This window comes from Conger conger, chromosome 13 (genome assembly GCF_963514075.1).
Source record: "Conger conger chromosome 13, fConCon1.1, whole genome shotgun sequence".
Lineage (NCBI taxonomy): Eukaryota > Metazoa > Chordata > Actinopteri > Anguilliformes > Congridae > Conger > Conger conger.
The window spans coordinates 41052273-41075977 of NC_083772.1; the positions used below are offsets into that span (position 1 = coordinate 41052273).

The 23705-nt window shown below is 43.3% G+C and overlaps 3 protein-coding genes across 4 annotated transcripts in view; 2 read left to right on the plus strand and 1 right to left on the minus strand.

Annotated features, from left to right (window-relative positions):
• arhgap32a (Rho GTPase activating protein 32a) overlaps positions 1–3613 on the plus strand; it is a 127115-nt gene extending 123502 nt beyond the window's left edge. Inside the window, exon 25 of the mRNA XM_061216560.1 lies at positions 422–3613. Coding sequence (XP_061072544.1) covers positions 422–2440 — 2019 coding nt within the window. The 3' untranslated portion in view covers positions 2441–3613. The remainder of the gene's footprint in view (positions 1–421) is intronic.
• Positions 3614–10083: 6470 nt separating this feature from the next.
• On the minus strand, positions 10084–16405 carry LOC133108029 (diacylglycerol O-acyltransferase 2-like). Of its 2 annotated transcripts, none has more exons than XM_061217438.1 (8): positions 16369–16405; positions 15626–15757; positions 15020–15127; positions 14810–14880; positions 13168–13372; positions 12742–12916; positions 11168–11370; positions 10084–10493 (listed from the first exon to the last, which is right to left on the minus strand). In XM_061217438.1, the coding sequence occupies exons 1-8, from the start codon at positions 16403–16405 to the stop codon at positions 10339–10341; spliced, it is 1086 nt and encodes a 361-aa protein (XP_061073422.1). In that variant the 3' UTR covers positions 10084–10338. The 2 variants fall into 2 exon arrangements, with proteins under 2 accessions (XP_061073422.1, XP_061073421.1); XM_061217437.1 differs by having other exon boundaries at positions 15626–15763; positions 16366–16405.
• Positions 16406–21362: 4957 nt separating this feature from the next.
• LOC133108387 (microtubule-associated protein 6 homolog) overlaps positions 21363–23705 on the plus strand; it is a 14857-nt gene continuing 12514 nt past the window's right edge. The window contains exon 1 of the mRNA XM_061217892.1: positions 21363–22486. Within this exon, the coding sequence (XP_061073876.1) occupies positions 21753–22486 (734 nt within the window). The 5' untranslated portion in view covers positions 21363–21752. The remainder of the gene's footprint in view (positions 22487–23705) is intronic.

The window sequence follows — 23705 nt, forward strand, 5'->3', positions numbered from 1 at the left end:
GCATTAACTGATAGCTGTCGTCGCTGTTGTAGTTGTTAACATGAATTTATTTGTTGTACAAATACATTAATTACATGAAATTAGCTTTTCATTATTAACTTTTGTATGTTAACTATTAGCTAATATGTTAGTTGCATTTATTATCCATTAACAAATACATCACTCATTCCAATATGAATTGGAAGTAACTATTGTGAGGGGAACACAAGAAGTTGTTAACATGAATTAGTGATAACTATACGCACTTTGTTGTACGTCGCTCTGGATAAGAGCATCTGCCAAATGCCAATAATGTAATGTAATGTAATATATTATTTACTGCCAGTTCTTGTAACCTAATTGTTAAGTTTTACCACAATTTCCGTTCCTGGTGACCAGACTCCAGACTAATACTTTTGTCGTGTTGTTTATTTCTCCTCAGATGCAGACCAGCGAGAACCTCCCATCTCCAACCCCGCCCAAACCCATCGAATCACCGGTCGCCGTGGAAACACCCCGCCCCGCCGCCACTCCCGTTCCGGCCACGCCCCCCCGCACAGCCGAGAAGCCCACGCCGCCACGCGCCCCGCCCCGCGCCTACATCGCCCCTCCCCCGGCCCCGCCCGTGCGGTCCTCAGACAGCAGGCTGGCGGCCGCGGCATTTTCCGGAACGGAAGCCGCCAACGCTTCCAATTTCCACGCCATCCTGGCCGAGGCGTGCGTTCCGTCCTCCGTGGAGGAAGTCCTGCCTCATCCGCCCCCGCCTCCCAGGAAGTCCTCCGCCCACCAGCCTCCCTACCTCTACTACCCTAAAGCAGAGGCGGTGACTGACCCCCCACCTTCAGAGGCCTACTACCACCCGCGGGCCACCCCGACCGGGCCGCCCTACCACTACCGCCCCGAGAGCGTGCCCCCGCACCTCCCCTGGGCCTCCAAATCAGACCCGCAGATCCTCTACCACGCCTGTGGCGACGCCCGCTACGCTACCCTGGGGCCCAAGTCCTTCCACCAGTCCTTTAAGTCCCAGGGCCCTCACAGGGGCGAGTACCCGCCCGGCAGGCACCCCCGGCAGGGGTATGGGGCCCAGGACGGAGCCCTGGGGTACCCCGCCATCCGCCGGGTCCAGTCCCTACACGCCGCGCCCACGGGCGTCCGCGCGGCGCCCGGGTCTCGAGCGGAGCTTCCCTTGGAGGACCAGTCCGTGTATTACCAGCGGCCGGTCTACCACTACAAGGCGGTCTACCGCCCCGCGCCACCGTCACAGGCCGAGTACCACGTCACCCAGCTGCAGCCGTATTTTGAAAACGGGCGCGTGCAGTACCGCTACAGCCCCTACTCCGGGTCCCACCCTCCGGACGGCCCCTGTTACGAGGCGGACCGCTACGCCACGCTCCGGTTAAGGCACCGACCCCCGCCGTTTCCCCCGCACCCGGTCAGGGCCGGGGGCAAGGCCTCCGGGTGCCACTACCTGCCCCGCCACCTGCTGCCCCTGGGCAAGGAGCACAGTTTCGTCAGCCGGGACATGCCCCCCTCGGGGGGGCCCAAGGGGCCGGTGTACCTGGCCTGGGACCCCGAGGATTTGGACCGGGTCTACATGCACTCCCTGCGGAGGGACAACCGGGCCAGACAGAAGGTCAAGGTTCACGTCGCGTCTCCATACGACAACGTGGTCCTCCTGGACCCGGGAGCCCCGGAGACCAGGCACCTGCGGAGCAAGTCGGACCCGGGGAAGGCTGTCCTGGTGGCCGTGGAGGGGAGGGACGGGCTCTACGCCGTGACCCAGCACCACCCCCGGCACCCTCCCCCGGACACGGAGGTGCTGGTGTACGCGGAGCAGGACAGACGCTACCATGGCAACGGTCTGGCCGACAGGCCGGCCGCCGCCGCCTCCCACTCCAAACACGGCGGCTCCCGGAGTTCCCAGCATGCACCGCACCAGGACCCCGGCCACCCCAACCCGAAGGTCGCGCCCACGGACCACAAGCCCGGGGGCCGGCACCGGCAGGAGCCCCCCGAACCCAGAGGCCCGCCTCCGCGCTATGAGCTCCCCGATCCGGACAGGCACGCGGGCAGGGCCAAAATCCCCCCCGGCTACCCTGACCAGGACCCGCAGGTCCTCCCCGTCAAAGTGCCCGCGGCCCCCAAACCAGATCGATCGCAGAGCGTGAGAGAGCGACAGCACTACCACCCCCAACCAGCAGAGGGCGCAGAGCGAGGGAACCACTCTTCGAACCCCCACGGCAAACTGCCGACTTCCCATTACGACAACCTGGACGACTACCGCCCCGCCCCCAAGCAGCCGGCCCCCCACGGCCGCGGGGGAGGGGCCGGGCACTGCCCCAGCAGCGGGTTCACCCCGTCTCACGGCAACAGGACCTTCTCCACCGCGCTGGGCCAGGGGGCCTTCCTGCCGGCCGAGCTGCCCCTCCAAAGGCCCGACACCGAGATACGGGCCGAGTGACGGACTACAGCGCATGCCGCCAAATAAATAGCTAAAAAATACAATAAAAAGCCCATTCAGCAGCCTCTGCAGGACGGTGGACTGCCTCCTGAATGCATTTTATTTTTACCTCCCTGTTTTTGTAATGAAACCGTCAAAAAACAAAAAAACAAAAAAAAAATACACTTTTTAACTGAAGTGAATGTACCATAACCTTGAATACAACACACATGTGACTTAGCCAAAGGTAGGGGTGATCACAAATACATTTAATGCTGAAGATTAAATAGACACAAAACCTATATATAGACTACTGGTAAGAGGGGGTTCACATACAAAGTTACACTTGCATTTTATGTGGAAGGAACAGGAGGGTTGGAGCATTATAGGGGGTTTGTAAGAGGCAAATAGATACATGTTTGCATTTTAGAAATGCATGTCCAGTTGGAGAACAGTTCTCTGTCCTGTGATTTCTGGGTGTCCGGTGTCTCGGGGTGCCAGCTCAGCATGTGCACAGGTATAAGCGTTTTCGCGTTTTGGGCGCTCGCCCGGATCCGTGTGAGTAGTTGGTCTTAAAGACGGAATATTCAGGTGTAACTTCATGTTCTCGTTTCTCAGCCATCGTGAGCACTTTTTTTTGCACCTACGTTTATCCATACACCTAACTGCACACTCCAACATTCCTTAATTTTCTCTGTAGTGCTGGGAAATGTCGAATGTGAAGTTTGAGTGCCTTTAGTGAAGTTTGTTTGTGCTTCCGTCACAAATAAAACCAGGACCGGAAAGTTGAATGAAACTGATCTGATCACCAAAACTGTCCCCTTTGGAATGAAGGGATGACACAAAACGTGACTTGTAGCATTTCATTGTCAGTGTCAATGAACGATGCAGTTTGCAATGTCAAATGAGTGCTTTCACCCGTAGTAGTACTGTAATGTGTAATGCTTGAACGTTGAGACTTGACAACAAAGGCAGAGGGAAGGTGCATATTAAAAAATAAATGACATTTTTGCTACAATTACAATTAAAATTGAAAGCAAATATGATTTTATATTGCTAGCTTTATGAAGTTTAGAATTAGAAATGTCACTGCGCTTCAAAATTCCAGTGTCATCATCTGTCATTTGTGATAGTTAAAAAATGTCACCCCCTACAGTATAGTCCATATATCCCTCTTGTTTTTCAATGCATCATTCTGTGGGGGGGGGGGGGGGCTCCAATTTTGCTCAAACTTTGTGTAAATGTTCTTTATATATTCAATAACGAACGTTGAAAAAATTAGCCTCATTGGATTTGTTATTTTAGAGATACTGGCTCTTAAAAAAGGCACGGGGGGGTCCCAAAATGTCACTCGAGAGTGGAAATTGTGGTTTGTGTCGATTTTAGAGTGTCATATCTGAAACCAGAAAACGTGTAGTCTGACTCAGTTTTGGTCTACTTTCAGATTATCATGCCATTTGGCATTTTTATAGTCAATATTTGATGGCTTACTGCATCAGCATCACTTGGTTTATATTTTTATAAGTCAAAAATGTATTCAAAATTATACATGTCGAGCCAGAAAATGACCAAAAGGTGTTGCTTATTCAACCAAGGAGATGGTCAGGTGGAGTTCAAAATCTATAATAGGCCTACTTACATACAAAAAAATTAGTTGTTACTGCTATCTCTTGGCATGTTTTGATCATTTCAAATAATAATTAATAATTAATTCACAATAAAACATATTTGATTAAGATATGAATCTCCAAAATTGACTCTAACCACAATTCACACTCGCAAGTAACTTTTCGGGTGTTTCTTTAATCTCCAAAACGACAAATCCATTGAGGCTAATGTTTTGCTTGTTCTCTTTTGAATATATAAAGAACATGTACATTAATTGGTGGTCACCCCCCACACCTTTTCAGACATTTTTCATGGAACAACCCCCATGCAATGCGAATACAGTACTGTACAAAAAGACAAGTCATTTAAACACAGCTGGCTGGCAATGCCAGAAAGCTATGTTTATTATTACTTGGATTATACTGTGTCACATTTTTTTATTATTACTGCTGTATGCATCTATGCCTATTTGTGTGAAGGTGTGTGGTAATTTAGCACTTGGTGCCGTTTGTTTTCACACACAAACATTTTTTTAAAATAAATTCCTCAACATGCACACCACCCCATCACTCCTGACACCGTGCAGGTTAAAAGGCTTAAAGTGGCAATTTATGATTTTCTCATATGAACAGATACCATATTTGAGACATATTCCCACTGGCATTTCTCTAGCAATGAGCATTGAGACCATCTGCGTTGTTTAATTTAATTTCCATTTGTTACATTTTGTGCTAAGATGTGTAGTTTTCATGTCAAGAGGAGATGTTCGAGCACAGATGTTCATCTTTGTTTGCAGTAACTTTACAACAATGGATGAAAGTATAAGTAGTAACAGAACTGACAGAAAATGGAAACCAATGTGGCAAGCCGTGCCGTTGTGTTTTGGAGCATGTCTTCATGTGGTTGGGAATAGAATAGACCCTGCTATGACCACCGGTCACCATAGGTGGCCCATCCACCAAAATCGAGGAAATTGTAGATTGCCATTTTAATGAGTCTATGCAGGTGAATGGTATACTTATGCTGGTTTACTAATGATTCATCTTGTATGGCGCTAGCTGAGGTTGTTCCCCCAAAACTATAAAAGGTTCTGAGTGTGAGGAAAATAATGCCTACGTATGTGTGTGTGTGCCAAACGCCAAAATGATTCATCTCAACGACAGAAGAGTATAACATTTTTATATGGTACAGTGTACATTCTTAATTTTCAGCGGTGTTTTATTTATGTTGTCGAAAGTCAAGTGTGGGTGTACTCTCTTATTAATATTTTCATCTATGCAGTGTCTTCAGTTTCAATGTACTTCATGTAAGTGGAACAACAGACTGCCTTTCCCAATGTTAGTGTGTAAAGCCAATGAATTTAAGAGTGGAGAGATACAAGTATATCAATATTCTGTGGTATGTGTATGAATTACGCCTACGTGAGGGAAGACTTCTTAAATTGGAAATAAAATAATTTACATGAAATGTACCATATTTAATCACAATATTTTTGTAAACTTAACTGCTTTAAATATAGTCATATTGACTAGCTATACTGAAAAATCTGCATTTCTTTAAGACAGTACATTGAGGTGACTGCTATTATGGAAATAATCTGAAAGGTATTATCTGTTGATTCGGTATCAATACCATTATTCACGCAAGGGGCATTAATCATGGAAATGAACACCCTGGATGTTGCAGTTGTTCAGCCATACTAAGGCCATAGCATACCATTGATGTTTTCAAAACGCTAACATCTGCATTAATTTCTGAGTAGTAAGTATGCCAATGAAATGCTTAAATGCATTCATTTGGCCTCGCCAAAAAAGGCTCCTGTTCTTGTAGCTGATGTATACACAGTAGTACTGCGACCACACGACACTGCTCCCAGTGTGCCATGGGTACCGTTGTAGCGTCAAGTCATTGATCGAACAGTCCGCTAAGACTATGGAAGTAAACTCTGCTATACGAAGGCTCCCATAGAAGCTGCGGGTTGAGGAGAAAGTGGTATGGACCATCGACCGCAGAGAGACACTGACGTGGAACGCTGCCTTTGACTGTAGTGCTACGTTTAAATGGTGAGCGCTGTCCGACTCTTATTCCAGGCTGGTGTTGAAGTCGAGGGAACTTCACTGCTTAAGCCAAACAGGCAGGTGAATTGCGGGACTCTTACTCTACACCTCCGGAGGTATGCTCTACACAGTGCTGACTGGTACCACTTTTACTTTTTTTAAATAAATATATTAAGAGGTGTGTTTATTATGACCGTGTATGGGAGTACATTACCAGACAATGAACGGAGGAAGTACTGATAGTGTTATTCTCTATAACTGGTCTCCTTTTGTACATTACCTGTGTATGTGTATATATGTATATACCTATATGTACAGTATGTCATACACCCATGCAGACTGGATATAATATTAAATCATGTGAGTCTAAGTATTATGTTTCCTCTTTGTGCTTTTTTTGGCTTTGGTACCATTTTCCACCCATAGAGAGAAGGTTAACTGTGGCGTTGACATCATTAAACTAACTGAGTTCAGTAGGGCACTTCACCAGAAAATGAATGTAATGTATGTTTCCACTTACCCAGAGTACTATATTTCTACTCCGATAGTTTCGCTGCGATGTGACAAATTTTCAAGATTTGACCACTTTTTTTTTTTTTTTCCTCTGTTCACCATGTTGTACAGTACTGGATCTCTATGGACCACTCGTTTTCTGGTAATCAATATGCTGAAAACTGAACAGCAATGTCCATCCATCCATCCATCCATTATCCTAACCCGCTTATCCTGAATAGGTAGTCGCAGAGGGGCTGGAGCCTATGCCAGCGTACATTGGGCGAAAGGCAGGAATACACCCTGGACAGCTCGCCAGTCCATCACCATTCACTCACACACTCATACCCATGGGCAATTTACTGTGGGAGGTAAATTGTGGGAGGACTGTGGGAGGAAACCGGAGTACCCGGAGGAAACCCACACAAACACGGGGAGAACATGCAAACCCCGGCCGACCTGGATTCCAACCCAGGACCTCCTTGCTGTGAGGCTGCAGTGCTACCCACTGCACCATGAACAGCAATGTCTCTTTTCAAATATAATGGCACAGTTACGAACATCGGCAGTTATAAAAAAATGTCAGTGTTTTCTCAGTGCTCGTTCTTTCCATGTGTTTATCAGCAGTCTGTCTCCTGCTCTCTCTGTCCGCAGGTTCTGTAACCATGGTGACCTCTGAGTTAGAACATGAGCATCAGCAATAGAGTTCAGTCATTATTGGCTGTTTAATACATTAATGGAACAGTTAATGATAATTGAATAAATCTTTAATATTACACGATTGTTTAAAAGGAATGTGCATTGCAGGCGACTGGCAAGCTGTCCTCCAAAAAAAGGGCTTTTGTGTTTGGATTTCATACAGATACACGCATGCTAACAGCTGCAGAATGAGCCCAAAGCGAAACACTTCAGTTAATGGATGTAGAAAATGTACAAGCCATATTAGAAAATTGCAGTCATAATTGAATTGGAGATTTGCACTTTCATACTGTTCCTTGAAAGGATTTCCCCCCCTTCCTGATTTCTTCTTTTATTGCATATTTGTCCCACTGACTGGTTTCAGATCTTTAAACAAAATGTAATTTTAGACAAAGGGTACCTGAGTAAACAGAAAAGACATTTTTTAAATCACAGTCCTTCCTTGAACCCAATAGAGTCCCTGAAATAAGCCAATAATGCTTGAAAACCTAGAAATTTGTCTGAATTAAAGTAGTTCTGCAAAGAAGCGTGGGTTAAAATTTCTCCTCAATGATGTGAAAGACTGTTATTAAGTTATTGGAAGGATTTGGTTGCAATTATTGCAGCTAAAGGTAGTTCAACAAGTTATTTAGTTTAAGGGGGCAATTTTTTTTTTCATAGAAGTGATTTGGGTGTTTCATAACTTTTTTCATTAAATAAATGAAATTAAAATAATAAAAATGTGTTTTGTGTTTACTCAGGTTCCCTTTGTCTAATATTAGTTTTGTCTCGAGATTCCGTGTGGCAATTCCATTCAGTGTGAAATGTATACTATTCTAGAGGAAATCAGGAAGGGGGCAAATACTTTAACAGCACTGCACGTATGGGGCCAGTTTCACAGACACCAATCAAGTATTCTACATACAAAACTCTATTTAGTCCAGGACTAAACTTAATCTGTGTTTGTGAATAATCTATTAATATATTCCCTATCGTAACAAGCTTGCAAAATCCCTTTGTCAGCCATCAGCATGGGAAAAGCCAAAGAAGTGCCGAGTCAGATGGTAATTGATCTTCACAAGTCTGGTAATGGGTACAGAAAAATATGGTTAAACATACCACTTAGCACTGTAAGGACAATAATAAAGAAGGAAGTACCAGGACATTTTGGTTATCTCTGCTTGAGACTTTGTTGTATAGTTAGTGGGTGGATTTTCCTGCAGGACAATGACTCCAAACATACATCAAGATCCACAAAATGGTTAAGTGAAAACCACATCCATGTCTGCAATGGGCACCTCAGTCTCCAGACCTAAATCCCATCAAACATCTGTGGTCTGAACTGAAGTTCATTAACCATGTCACAAATAATTAATACAATACAATAATTGTATTATTTTTTTGTTTACATGATCGATTAGTTCTGGACCTGACTATATATGCAGAATGGGATAAAGTTCCTTAGATTGTATATAAAAACTCTAAGTACACTTCGCAATTTTGCCATACAGTACGTATCCATCCTGATTTCTGTAGTCACTGGAAGAGTTACAAATTCTGGATGAAAATAGATTTTTATAATGCAAATCCAGGAGTACATAGTAAACAGAATAAAGTGAAGCCAACATCAATAGAGCTCTCAAATGGAACAAGAGTGCCACCCTGTGGCCAAATAGTGACCCCAGGACGTGATCAAAAAATTGATATCTCATTGTACAGCATTTCAGAATTCAAATTTTATTTTTATGTATACATACATACAGTATTTATTTACATATCATTTATAAGCTGTCCCTTCACAGCACTGAATTCCCAAATCTTAATAAAAAGAAGTTCAGAGTGCAAATGTACATTTTATTTCCTCAGAAGCATACATGTGATCTCAGCCACACTGCAGTCAGTCATCTCACCAGAACAGGCCAGCAGGACTGTACAGTGGCATGGCATTCTGGGCCCTGGGCATGTGCAGTCTCTGTGGGCCCCTTTAGAATTGTAGACCAAAGCAAACATCTTGGTTCAGGCCTTACATCCATAACGAGGTGCAGTGGCCGACCAATAAGCGTGCTTTCTGCCTTGGGGCCCTGGGTGGACATTAGCACTATTCCCCTCACTGCGATGCCCCCGCAGCCTAGAAATGCTTTTACAGCTTTTATGGTCCTCTTCAAGCCAATGTGCCTGACTGAACATCAGGCACCAAAGATGTGGGTTCAGAAAGGAGAGAAGCATACAGGTTTGCTCATTTTTACATCTGGGTTTAGTGGCCATTTTCTGTGATGTATCCAAAAACCACTACATTTACTTCTCACCTGATATTATGACAGCAGTGCACAGCAGTTATGATTGAGGGCTGCTTTCTGCATCGTTTGCCGTTGACACGTCCTCTCGGCATTCGAGACGCACGTACTGTAGCGTAGGAATATCTCAACTCAATATCTCTTTCACTTCATAAATGTTTGTTTACATGTTTGGTTAGGTCATGTAACCTACACCCATACTGGGGAGTTGGTGGGCTGTGTGATTTTACACAACTTTAATGTTAGCAGATGCTTTGTAAGATCTGTCCAACATTACACAGGATAATAGGTGTGGAGATATCAGACAAAGGCCAGTGTTTCCAGTCGCCTCCTGGCAGGAGTTAGCATCACAGGGTCAGCAGGCGGCTGTAGCACAGGGGCACATCAGCCTGTGGGCTCTGGTGTTTCAGCTGCACAACTAGTCAGGCTCCATACATAACGATGCACTGGCTAACCAGCAAGCATTTCACAGGTCTTTCATCCTTATGGCCCACTGGGCAATAGGGGGCAACATTGGCTCAGGCGGTAATGGCAGTCGGAGGGTTGCCGGTTCGATCCTGCCCTGGGTGTGTCAAAGTGTCCCTGAGCAAGACACCCAACCTCTAAATGCTTCTGACGAGCTGGTCGGTGCCTTGCATGGCCATCACGTTGGTGTGATTGTGTGTATGAATGGGTGAATGAGAAGCATCAATTGTACAGGGCTTTGGATAAAGGCGCTGTATGAATGTCAACCATTTACCATTTACAACATCAGGGACATGTGGGGTCTCTTATTTAGGGCTGCGCTGGTTCACTGTATCACCAGAACGTCACTCTCCCTCATGCCGAACTCGGTCTTGTATTTGTCGAACAGCTCCCCAAGGGAGTTCATGTACATGGTGTGGTAGTGATCCACAACCTCTTCACTGGGGTTCTCGATCTTGGGCACTGTGATGGGCTCTCCCACTGAAAGAGAGAGGCATTTAGGAAATCAACAAATCAACAAATATTGTCACAGCTTTACTGAAATCTAAAAGCTTTTCTGGACCTGACTATATATCCAGTGAGAGATAAGGTGGTTCAGATTGTAAATAAGCAAACTTCACAATTTTGCCAAATATGGTTTCTTAAGCCAGCAGAGGGGCATGAATAGATTACATTTTATACAAATGTATTACAATTACTTGGTTGAATTTGAAAATGTCTATTTTGTACCCTGGTGAACAGGTGAAGCTAGGGGCTCACTCCAATCATGTTTTTTTCACCTTCTTTCTCCTTTCGTTCTTTGCCTGACCCAGAAATAGATTGAGGTCCACCATCTTTAAGGAAATTCCAAAACGCTAAATGTTCCTTTGAGGAACTAGAGGAAAGGAGCTAGGAGGCTCCCAAAGATTTCTTGAGCAACACAAGCGCATCCTTTAAATAAATGATAAATGACCTGTGGATGACTGAACTGATATATAAAGCAGCAAGGACATTCCATTTCACTCATTCTCGATTCCCCCCATCTTCACCTCCTTCCCTTCCTTGCCTCCCCCAGATGGGTGGAGTTGGCACAAGGAAAGGAGGCAAGGAAAGGAAGAAGGAGGTTAAATATAAGCAGTTGGATAAGCCCCAAGGTTATGAAGGGGCGTGCTCACCAACAGAGGTGATGGGTCTGCAATAGGGCATGAAGCCCCAGGACTCCGCGGAGAACAGCCCCCGGCCGTGGAACAGACAGGGGGCCACCCCCACCAGCTTCTGGACCTTCTTCTGAAAGAGGCTCAAAATGGAGCCCTCTTCAAACACCAGCTGCCTGTACACTTCATTCTCCCCAAAGGAGAAAACTGGCACCAGGTCAGCTCTGTCAGGGAGAAGACAACCATCAACAAGCCTCATCCAACACTAAGGAAGAGGTTTCATCACTCTTTTATCTTCCAAAGTGAGTGAGCCTTTAATGTTCTCCTCCACTGAGTGGAATCAGTTTCTTCAACCTGATGTTTGGAAGGTAGATCTTGGAAAGGAAAATAACTGTTTTCAGAAAGATTACAACCCTGAAATGTAATATTCATTTTTTTAATTTAACGTCACTTTACCCAAGTAAAATGTTTGCTTATAGCTTGCTATGATCTTTAAATAGCCCATTTCTTGTTTGCCTGCTATACCCTGTTAGCCAGCATTTAATTTTGTCAGTATGGCAGAAATTATTCTCGATAGTGAGTCACTACTTCAGCAAGCAAAGAGATTAGGTGCATACATTGGACACTTTAATCCAGTGTTTCCCCAACTCCAGTCCTCAGGACCCACATGCCAGAAGGTTTTTGTTGTAACCAGTAACTCACACACCTGATTTAATGATTGAACAAAAATGCCCTTGATTAGTTAAATCAGGTGTGTGAGCTACTGGTTACAACAAAAACCTTCTGGCAAGTGGGTCCCGAGGACTGGAGTTGGGAAACACTGCTTTAATCCAAGCAACGGTTGTTTTATATTGGCACACTAATAGGAGATAATATTTTAACTTGCTGACAAATCAAGGACTCAAAGTGGTTCATTGGGATAGCAACCCAAGAAATGCATCCTATCACAGAAGCTAGTTGTGGTCTAACTTCTGTTTCAGCTTGTCATTGTTGTTTTTATGACACATCACCATTTCATCTCAATTAAAAAGTCTTTAACGTTCCAAATCTGGAACATGGACTGAAGTAAAAAGAGCTGTTCCAAGTTTTACTACGCTAACTGCGTAATCCTGTTGGAAGTGCACACTGATTACCACATATTTGACCAGTTATATAATAATGAACATATAGGCTATAACAACTTAGGTCAGAGGTGTCCAATCTTATCCTAAGAGGGCCGGCGTGGGTGCAGGTTTTTGTTTTAACCCAGCAGTAACACACCTGATTATACTAATGAACTAATCGTGGTCTTTAATCAAGACCTAGATGAGTAGAATCAGCTGTCTTAGTCCTATGCTAAAACAACAACCTGCACATACACACAACGGCCCTTTCTGGATAAGATCGGACACCCCGGATTTAGGTCAATGGTCATCTTATCAGGATAATTCAACACAAATGCTCTGAATGCTAATGCTACCCAGTAGAGAGCTATAGCTACACAACAAATGCTCTGAATGCTAACGCTAGCCAGTAGAGAGCTATAACTACACAATAAATACTTTGAACGATAATGCTAGCCAGTAGAGCGTTATAGCTACAAGACACATGCGTACCCCTTTTGCAGAGCCACCTTAACAAAGCCTTTCCGATTCTTCAGGGTAACTCTGTTAACCCCCTGAGTGCAGCCCAGAGACTCCGCAGCGCCTCCCACCACGATCACAACCGCGTTACCCGTCCCGTTCTGCGACAGGATGTAGTCGATCGTGTCCCGGGTCACGGGACAGATGCCTGAGGTGCAGAAACCAAAAGTATTTGGACAGGGTCAATTCGCACAGCGTGATCGACACTTGGTCATTAACGATGAGTGAAGTCAAATAAAACGAACGTGAGGCCAAAACAACGGATCCATTCATAAAACATTTGGCGATCAAACATTGCGACGTACTCTCCTAAGAAAGGGGGGCGAAGAAAAGCAAGCCGTAGATCATGTTTTCTCCTGTCGCAGTTAATACTGAAATATACTGGGGAAAGCGACTCACCCACTGACATCAAATAGTCTCTTACTATGGGCATCTTGAAGTTACCAGCCAGGGTGGTCACAAAGGGCTTTATTCCTGGGAATTTCTTTAAGAAGCCATTAACATCTGTGCTGAAGTTACAGAAGGCGCCAAAACAGAATATTCCATGGGGGTGGTATCCGAAAATGTAGTTCCGGCTCGGTGATAAATTGTGCGTCTTAACAAGCTGGGAAGGAAACAAAAAGTTAACCACAACATTGTTAATAAAAAAGTCTCAATGTCTTGTCATGTGTAACACTAGACCTTGAAATTAATTAGAAAATTCCAGGGCATCCAAACAACCGGGCATGAACAAGACCACACTAACCTTTCAATTAATCACAATCTGGCTTCATAATCTCACGTCAGAGTCCAATAGTAACTCATGAACACAATGTTTAAATTCATAAGAATATAGTAAGAACACATTACATTGCTCTATTATATACCTTATTATTTCAAATAGGATGATGTCTTTGATGGGAAGCACATGCATTTTATGTTGTTCATGGAATCCCTGTCACTGGTATCACTGTTACCACTTTTGAGTGTTGTGGTTGAAGGTTAAAGCAAAAAGGCTGACTGTTTATGAGTAAAGCCAGATTATAATACTTCATCATGTCAGTGAGAGTGGGATGTACTGCTGTTGGCACTGAACACAGTTCATGAATTCTGCATGAGCGTTTGTGGAAAACCTTGGTTGCCTCGCCTCGGGGCAGTGCCATCAATACACAGGTATGATGTGCTACAACAACGTTGCAAAGTAATCAAATGACTAAACAACTTGATATTTTCTAGGCCTTTTTTTTCAGCTTTATTGGACAGTATATAGTATAGAGAGACAGGAAGAATGGGAGCGAGAGAGAGGGGAAGACATGCGACAAATGTCGGACGGTCGGATTCAAACCGTCGACGTCGCGGCTGAGCAATGAGCATGCGGTCAGTGCTCTACAGGCTGCGCCACCAAGACACCCTGTCCAACTTGTTATTTTTGCTAAGGTTGTCGCAGCTTATAGTTGTGGAAGAGAGAGAGTGTGTGTGTGGGTTGGTGGGACTGCTGTGGTTGAGTAGAATGGAATTGCATCCAATTTTTTTAATTCGTAGTCCTGCCATTTTGGGGGACCAAAAGTCCTCCTTCCCTTATTGCAGGTATGAGTGTCTAGTTGTGAGTCTAGGCTTTTGGGTGGTTGTCAAAATGAGGACCAGAATTGTGCCAATGAATGTCAAGGAAGCCATTATGCTGAGAAATAAGAAAAAAAGCAGTCTAAATGATAGCCCTACAAAAACAAGCTGTTTGAAACATTGAAAATTGTTTTGGAGCGATTAGGAGTACCAGCACGTTGTCTAGCACTCCGATACTTAAGCTTGCCCCTGGTCGCCCAAATCATACCACCCTCCTCCCCCCGGGCCGTGACCTGCAAAGTTCTCAGGATTTAATTCCCTTCTCATCTGGTTGCCCTACTTCCAGACCTTATTTTCCCCACTTCAGTCCCTGCCTACCATGCTCAGTCGGTCCCTGCCAACCATGCTCACGCAGTCAGTCACTGCCTAACAAGAAGGTCGAAGTATGCTGGCTCTACCATTTTGTGTGTTGGCTCCATCAGTAGAACATGAGCGCACTTACTCTGATGGGAAAGTAGTCCCTGAAGTAGGTCCATAGGGTCCAGTTCCTCACCCAAGAAGTCCTTCGACCAGCTGAGGCATCACACCATGAAATAAACCGGTCAGATCTTTTCACAAAATGTCATGTTAAACAAACAGTGTAAATGTATGGCGAAAGCAGACAAAAACTGTAGGTTATGTGCTCAGTCTGTGCCTTCCTGACTGGGCTTGCCTTGTTTAGGAGTGTTCCAGTCATAAATTAGCCAAACGGTGTATACAGCAGCAATCAACCAGAAGTCCGTACAAAACAAGTAGATGAGGGCTACAGTGCAGGCAGCGCCTAGGGAAACAAATAAGAAATGTATAATTATTTATTAGTCTCTTACATTAAATTAAAATATTCCCTGTGTCCTTCATGTAGTCTTAGATGGGACCCCCCTCCCAAAAGATCAATTGAGTAGATTATTGGTGCGTTTGGGTTTCTCGCATCTTAGATTTAGGTGACAGTTTCAGTACAGGCAGATTAAGAGGCAAAGTATGCCAGCAACAAAATGGCCGACCCAACTGTGCCCAGCCCCTGGTTGACAGTCTGTCTCACACACAGCAATGTGAAGGCCGTGCTTGAACTATCCAAGCGACTACAAGCTGCTGTCTAGTACACACTAAATGCAGCACTGTACTGTAGATTGACTTATGCTTTTACATGAATGTTTATCATGCTCAAATCTAATATACAGCATAAATCGCATAGCATTCAAAGATGAACCCAGGCAGTGAGCAAAAAATCTATATTTGTAAAAAATTAAATAAAAAGAGCGACAGATATGAATGCTCTCACCCATAATGAGGAAAGACAGTATCCACTGCAGCACTGAGATAACCTGCAACTGTTTCTCCAGCTGGATTCTGGAGCCCCAGAGGACCCCCTCTGATTGGCCGTGCATGGCTGAGAGCATGCTTGACTCAGTCCCTGTGCAGAGTGGGGTGGGGTGGAGGGCAGGTCATGGCATATATTTAATGTAAAGCTGACCTGTTGCACGCTTATGAAGATTATAATGTGGGTACATAGTAATTCCATTCGCTGGACAAAGATGACAAATAAGTCACAACTATGCAGTATGCTGTACAGTTTGCATCAAAACAGCTGCCTTTATCAAGCACAACTATGCAATTTTCCCATTGATGCCCTTCGATCCAGTATCAAGAATATATTATTTACAGTCTTTAATCAGTCTCCTGGGCTGAATATTTCTCTGCACATCCAGCTTAATCACCACTGAACTGGTTGTCTCTTAATGTCTTAAGCACTGTATTATACTGTATCGGAATTCTATTTAGCATCTTGCTAATTACATGCATTTTGGCTTGCTTGCTACATGCCAACAGTTATTAATTATGGTAGGGAACATTTCTTTAGGTATTTATTTTCAAAAGGTAAAGCACTGATAATTATTCTGGTAAAAAGAGAACATGAAAAATAGATTTAAACCATTTTAGGTCACATAAGTCTGACTAGCCTGAAAAAAACATGCAGAATTTGATGAATTCAGGACACCAGAACAATATGCAAAGGTCACTCACGCAGGACGCCAGTGTAGGTCGGAAGGATTGTCGTCATAATTCCCACATGAGATGAATCAATTGAATAAATAACTAGTAGCTCCTTAAATGATACATATACGACAACACAGAGTTGTCGAGGATGTAACTAATACAGCACATTTTAACTGTCCACACGGTGAGTGAAATTCCTGGGAGGAGCTTTGAAGTACGAATGAGGGGGTGTTCCAAGGTTGCACTCTGGAAAAATATAGTGATATTACAAAATATGACACAAGTCTGTATGAATGTAATATTTGAAGAATAACATAACATTCAGCTTGTCAAGGTTCCAAATACGTTGTGTTTGTCGTCTTGTCTCTGTTAGCTGCAGAGCAAAGGATTAAGACGTTTTTTAATGAGTTTGTTTTGTTCCGCACCACGTCTTACCCTTATTTACATACAGTATATTCCAGAAGTGAACTTCAGAAGTTCCATTAGCGCGATTGTATACAGGTGTGTTTATTGTAACAACAACGACAACAGCAATGATAATACTAATAATGGTCAAAATAAACTTACAAAAGACTGAATATAGAATATAGAGCCATAAGGTTTCTAATCTACTCTTTAAGGTTTAATAAACTGTGCAGGTGGCCTCTTGTGGAATTAACTTTTAAATGTGTTAATCTTGTCAGAAACTGCTGAAACGCAAGAAATGACTGTTTTTAATGGATTGTGTGTCGGCCATTATAGATTACCCGGAATTTGCTGGTTAGTGAACAGTATGTGGACATGGAATAGACCTCAGTCCATTAGGTACAATATGAAATAGCATCCAAATTGGCTTACTTGTATGCAAAGAGAAATATCACATTAAAAATAATAAACATCACATTTTTCAGTTTAATTTGTGATGATTTTAATTTGATTGACAACAGACAGTTTTTCCACTCAGAGACGTGTACGTTTTGGGACACTGCCATGTAAAGGTAATTCTACTTTTCAAAGAAACTCATAACTGATCAAAAGTTGACAGTATTGTTCCAAGTTTTGTCTGAAAATTCTAACCTGCTGACCGGGGGAGAGATTCCATAAAAATAAACAATTAGTCATTGCAGGAAGAATGAATAACAGTGAGACAAAGGCAACCTCCCCCTCACACTCTGAAACACCAGAGTGGTTATCCTCAGCCATGTGGCCTTGTGCTCTATCAGCATATAGACTGTTGTGCTTCACCATGTGTTCTTTTGCCATGGGAAACCAGTGATTACACACTAGTGAAAGGGCAACTTGACCATGGATATTAAATGTTATCCATTGTGTACAATAACAAGAGAATCTACTGAAATAGATCATGCAAATCTTGCAAACAGTACTGTGGAAAGGCTTAGACACTGTAGATTTATTTTAAATATATGTATGTTTTCCTGCATTACTATGTCAGTAGAAAAGACCAGATTTGAGATTTCTACACATTCAGATTTCCCCCCACCCCCCAGGTAAAAACTTGATGGCGGCTGTCTGGGATCCCCTGGAGAACCAGAAGTAATTGAGGCAGAAGAACAGAACAGGCCAAAGTCTGCAGAAGAACTGTTTGGAACAACCTGCCAGTTGATTTTCTTACAAAACTGCAGGGCAGTGTAATTGCTTTATAGGTGAATGGATGGTCATAACAAATATTTATTTGATTTTGTGTTTTAACTGTTTACTTCTCTTTATTTCAACTTTTTAAATATTTATAAACTGTTAATTTCACGATTTTTCTTCACTTTACCTAATTGTTTTATATGAACATAATGTAAGGCATTTTCTCCATAAAGGATTTTATATGGACAGACATGGATGCTTTCGATCAGTGGTCTCCAACCCTGGTCCTGGAGAGCTACTGTGTCTGCTGGTTTTTGTTTTCACCTTAAAATCAGCACCCTGTTGAGAGGGGAGTTAACTGCTCTAATTGATTAATTATGTGCAGAGTAACAACGAAAACCAGTAGATCCAGTAGCTCTCCAGAACCAGGTGTTGGAGACCACTGCTTTAGATTATACAATGATGAAACACTTGCCACAATAGTAGCCCTTGTCACATTAGCCTTAATTAGCCAGGCCAGGTCACGTCCGTTTCAAACAAGTTCTCATTCACAGTGATAGCCTGGCACATAAGAGTTATATAAAACCACAGAATAACGCAAGACAAACCAAAAGCGAAACATATCTACCTTATAAAAATAAGACACTCTTTCCAATAAAATATTCCCATCCAATGACCGTTATCTTTGCCAGTTGCTGTATGTCTTCTCATTGGAGAAAGTGTAGCCATGGAAACAGTTCGATAAAAAAGGACAATTCTTCCTTTTGCAGTTTGCAAATGTATCTATTCCACGTTATAATGTTTCTGTATCCCTGACAGTTCTGTGTTCAAATTAGATTGCTTCTTTGGTTTGCGAGGAGTGAGGAGATAAAACAGTTATTGCTAGAAGCAAGAGACAGGGGCCAACAAAGTCCAAATACAACTGTTGTATTCTGTATATGGCAAGAACCGTTCCAAGGCCAATACATTCCATAACCCATACCCAATTTCTGCTGGCTATGCATCAGTTCAACCACACTGAAGACACTTGTTTTCTTATGGCATTAGTATACAATCTCTTACTATTGTATAATAGGCCCTCATTGTTTTAGTATTAGGCTAAGATAAGACAGCCAGCTGATAAAGCTTTCTGTGAAGCAGAAATTAATGTAGCGTTTAATAAAATAGATTTTAACTGCAAAGCCACATGGCAATGGCAATGGCATGATAATAACATCGCACAGCTTTGCACTGAACAGACAAGATTGTGTACAGAATTAGAGGAAGTTTCTTAAAAAATATGCGTAGTTTATTTATACTATGAATTGCAATGTTGTATACTTTGCTGTTTGCCGATGAATTCTGATGATAAAAAAGTTTTTTAAATTATAATCCTGCTTTTACTGTCTTATCATTGGTTTTGTTTTGAGGTGGGCAGATACCTCAAAATGTATGCCTGTGTTCAAGACTTATATAGACTTTATATCTACTTTTTTCATGCACAAGCTTACATTATATCTTAGCCAGTATTTTGGGGCGACATGGCTCAGGCAGTAACAGCAGTCGTCTGGCAGTTGAAGGGTTGCCGGTTCGATCCCCCGCCCGGGCTGTGTCGAAGTGTCCCTGAGCAAGACACCTAACCCCCAAATGCTCCTGACGAGCTGGTTGGGGCCTTGCATGGCAGCCGATCGCTGTTGGTGTGTGAGTGTGTGTATGAATGGGTGAATGGAGAAGCATCAATTGTACAGCGCTTTGGATAAAGGCGCTATATAAATGCCTGCCATTTACCATTTACCATTTCGAGGGCTGGGAAGATCAGTGTCTTTGGCTGCCAGGCTTCAGTGGACCATTGTCTATAGGGACAGTGACTCAGCAGTATTGATGCTATTGCATTGACTGTTATGGCATTAGCATTGCTGTTAGCAGTATCAATGTCACATTGTGGTCTTGTCTTTTCTTCGTAATTCCTTCCTTCCAGAGAGTGAGAGAGTCTGTGTTGTTACCTCAGCTCTGCCCCCTACTGGTCACGCACTGAAACATACTAATGAGGATTACCATTCTACTGGAACAAAAGCATTAAACAATGGAACAGTAAAAGAAAAAGAAGATAATATTTTCATTATAAAAATTGCACCAAGAAAAGCATAATGTAAAAAGCATATAGGCAATTAAATACCATGTTGTCAATAGTGGCTAGCTTACTACGAATAGTTCTGTAAGTGTCTCGTAGCTGTAATTATGTTGGATATGTTATATTAAGGAACGTGTGTAGCATAGTTCAGCACTGTCTTTCACGGCTTTGCTTTTCAGTACAAGTATATTGCCCTTGTACTATACAACTGCGACATGCTTCTCTGTACGTCTCTCCACTTATTTATTGAGCATCTTCCAAATATCGTATCGGTTCTTAATGATTGAAAAAAAGACCCAAGAATGTAGTTTGTATAGTGGCAGTAATTGTCAACGTAATTTGTCCTTGATGGCAGCAAGTATAAGTCGTAGACGTAAGCATTTACATGTCAATCGAACAGCTGGACCTAATTGCAGCCATATAATGCGTATCGGTGGTGCTCAAACACAATAAGGAAGAATTAAAATAAGATGGATGAGAGAAATCCTCGCATCTCCCATACTGGCTCTGTATGAAGTAGCAGGTGTGATGTTCACACAGTATGAGGGTTTGCGTGGGTGGAGGCGGCAGGCTCTTGACCATTTGTGAATGCAGAAACACCATCTGCCTACACTAGAATAAAAGTCTATCTTTTCTGAAGAGGCACAGGGTCCGCAGCCTGCTTTTTTCGCAGGTCTTTATTTCTAATGACCACAGAGGCCACTGGTTCACATTACACATCGTGCGTTAGCTCATGCATTAATTTCAGCACGCTGGATAAGGAGACGGAGACTAATTACGATTGCATTGGCAGAGTCATTACCACAACGCCAGAAATACCTTACGTATTTGAGAAATACGTTCTTTAAAAATTAAGATAAAAAATAAATAAATGGGTTAATTAAAACTATGGGTAAATGGTATTATTATGAAAAGCATACATTAGTAGATCTATCATTGTGGGATCATAAAATAAGTACATGGATTTATAATGTATTTACATTTTATGTGTATAGCGCTTTTTACAAAAGACGGTCACAAAGACGCTTTAAAGAGTAGCAGAAGGAAAAACACCAGGCCTGAACCCCTAAATATTATATTAAAAGTGTATGCTTGTATTTATTTTAGCGTTCATTGAACATTGTGCGTGTTATTTTCGCATCTTTTCCTACTGACAGGACTTCTGCTGTGGTTTCTTGCGCCTTGTACCCCTGCTGTTCCACCGCGCTGGAAAGGAAATGGTTAAACTGCCGTAGACTCCGCCCACAACGGTTCCCAGACGCTGACGCTGAAGCAGGTGATAAATCCAGCGTTCAGACTCTGGGCATCTCCGCGATATTCTGAAGAAGAGGGTGGGGTCGTCTTCATGCGCTATCCTCCACTGATCGGTGTTGCTGTGCGGAGTGTGTGGATGAGTGAAACGCATCTTTCTACCCTCAGCATTTCTAAAACAAGCTGGACATAATCTGTGATAAAGCGGACGATTCTTCAATTCCTGGTGTTTTTTCCCCGTTGAGTATGGATATTGATATTCTCCGTTTTGAGATTCAACACTAATATTTATCTACTTTCACACGGGATTTGCGAGGCCCGTGCACATCTGAACGTGGAGTACAGTTTGGTTGTATGCTACTATCACTGATCAGGAATCCAGCTGGGTGCAGGTTTGAAATATATTTTCGGTTATTATAGTGTTCTTCAATTATTCATTTTTGCATAAGGGGAATTTAAATCTCCGTATTTAATCATGGCATGGCCCTGCATCACCAGGGCTTGCTGCATTAACCGCTTTTGGAGTGACTTCGACAAAGCTGACATTGCAGTACCTTTGGTTTTTACGAAGTACTCCGATGTAACTGAAGTGCAGCGCCTCCATTTTCAGCCACAACCAAAACAACCGCATCCCCAGGCACGGCCCAGCGCGGTCGCCATAGAAACGCAGCCTTCTCACAGAGAACATGATGCTCGGGCTCCGCCCGCGACCGGTGGTGCTGCTGCCTCCGCCGCTGGAGATGCGAGCGCATCTGTGACGCGCCAGGATTTCAAGGCTTGGAAAGTGCGACCAGAACCCAGTTTCAAACCCAAAAACGAGTATCACCGTTCCGAGACCCCTTTTAACAACGAAACGCAGTATCAGAAAGATTTCAAGCCGTGGCCCATCCCAAGAAGGGGAGACCACCCGTGGATTCCCAAACCTAGTCCCGGTCCGAGTAAACGCCCCCCGAGGCCCAAGTCTGCCCCCGCGCAGACAGAGGACGAAAGCGGTGTGGAGAAGAGCGTAATCGCTGACAAGGTGCAAGAGAAAGACATTATAGAGAAGAAGAAACTTGTGAAGAAAGACAAGGTACCTGAGAGGAGGGTGAGCATTAAAATAGAGCGACCGCAGCCTGGAGGGGTCGCTGTAGAGGGCAAAGGACGAGCTGCTGCAGACGCGCTCAACCAGAAGATCAAGAAAGAGGTTGCTGCCGGGAGCTCATACAGGTAAACCGAGTTTTTATGAAACCGCGTCCGTATTACGAGATAAAGTTATTACAATGTATTACAGTTTTTTTTTTCTTTGTTTGAAAGTTTTGCCCACTTGTGGGAATAGTCGAAGTGTTTTCCCTGAAGGCTGACAAGTAGTTTATTGTCCCTTCACTGTAAGTGTTGTAATTGAAAGCGTCATTTCTAGAATCCAAGAATATAACCCTGCAGCCAGTAACCTCAAAACTATATGCACAGTATTTGATCTAGGCTACCATGCCGTAGCTTATAGGTGCGAAAAAGCTCTTCTTCGCTTGGACGTTACACGCAAACTGTCCGATATTTATTAAAAGAGAGACTGGAAACGATCATATTCTCTTTTGCTGTGGCAACCCGGGGAGAAGACACACAGAGATGCGAAGGCAATTCAAGACATGACATAGGCTATCAATCAGTCAAGCGATCAATCAATAAACCTCTTTTTTCATTAAGTGCCATCTGTTTTACATGACCACGGTGAGTCGGGGCGTTTGTCAAAGGATTCTCATCTTTTTGTCAACACCGCAGGGCCCCATAGCTGTGATGAGGCAATTTATTTGACCCAGGGCAAAGACTGCCTCCTACTGGGTTGCTGATGCAATGTTCAAAAGTAGTCAAAGTTTTCTGTGGAGGCCCTCCTTACCATGCAAGCTAAACGCTGCATTGGTTCAACTGCTCACCATGATGAGTGCCTGACGGTTGTGGCTTAAAGACGTACCTGAAAGCCACAGTCCTTCCGTGTGCAGGTTCTCTGAGGGGAAAGTCTCATAATAGACAATATAATAGGGCACTACATTAGATTTGCTGTCAGTGCTGAATTGATGGAAATAGTCTTGATGTTGTGCGTTCTTACTTTTACCATACATTATTATGGATGGGATAGATATGCAAATGTTGGAACGGAGTTATAATATTGATTGAAATGGGAGGGAGTTTGTGGGGATCAAGGCTAAATGTGATTTTGCACATACTCTCTGGGTGTTTCATTCCTGCTGTGAATATGTTAAGTATTGTTCAGTGTTTAATTGCTAAATAGGAAAACAATTTTATGGCATCAATAAATAAAAAATACAAAATGATATACACTCAGTGATCACTTTATTAGGTATACCTGTACACCAGCTTGTTAATGCAAATATTTAAGCAGCCAATCATGTGGCAGCAACTACATGCATAAAAGCATGCAGATGTGGACAAG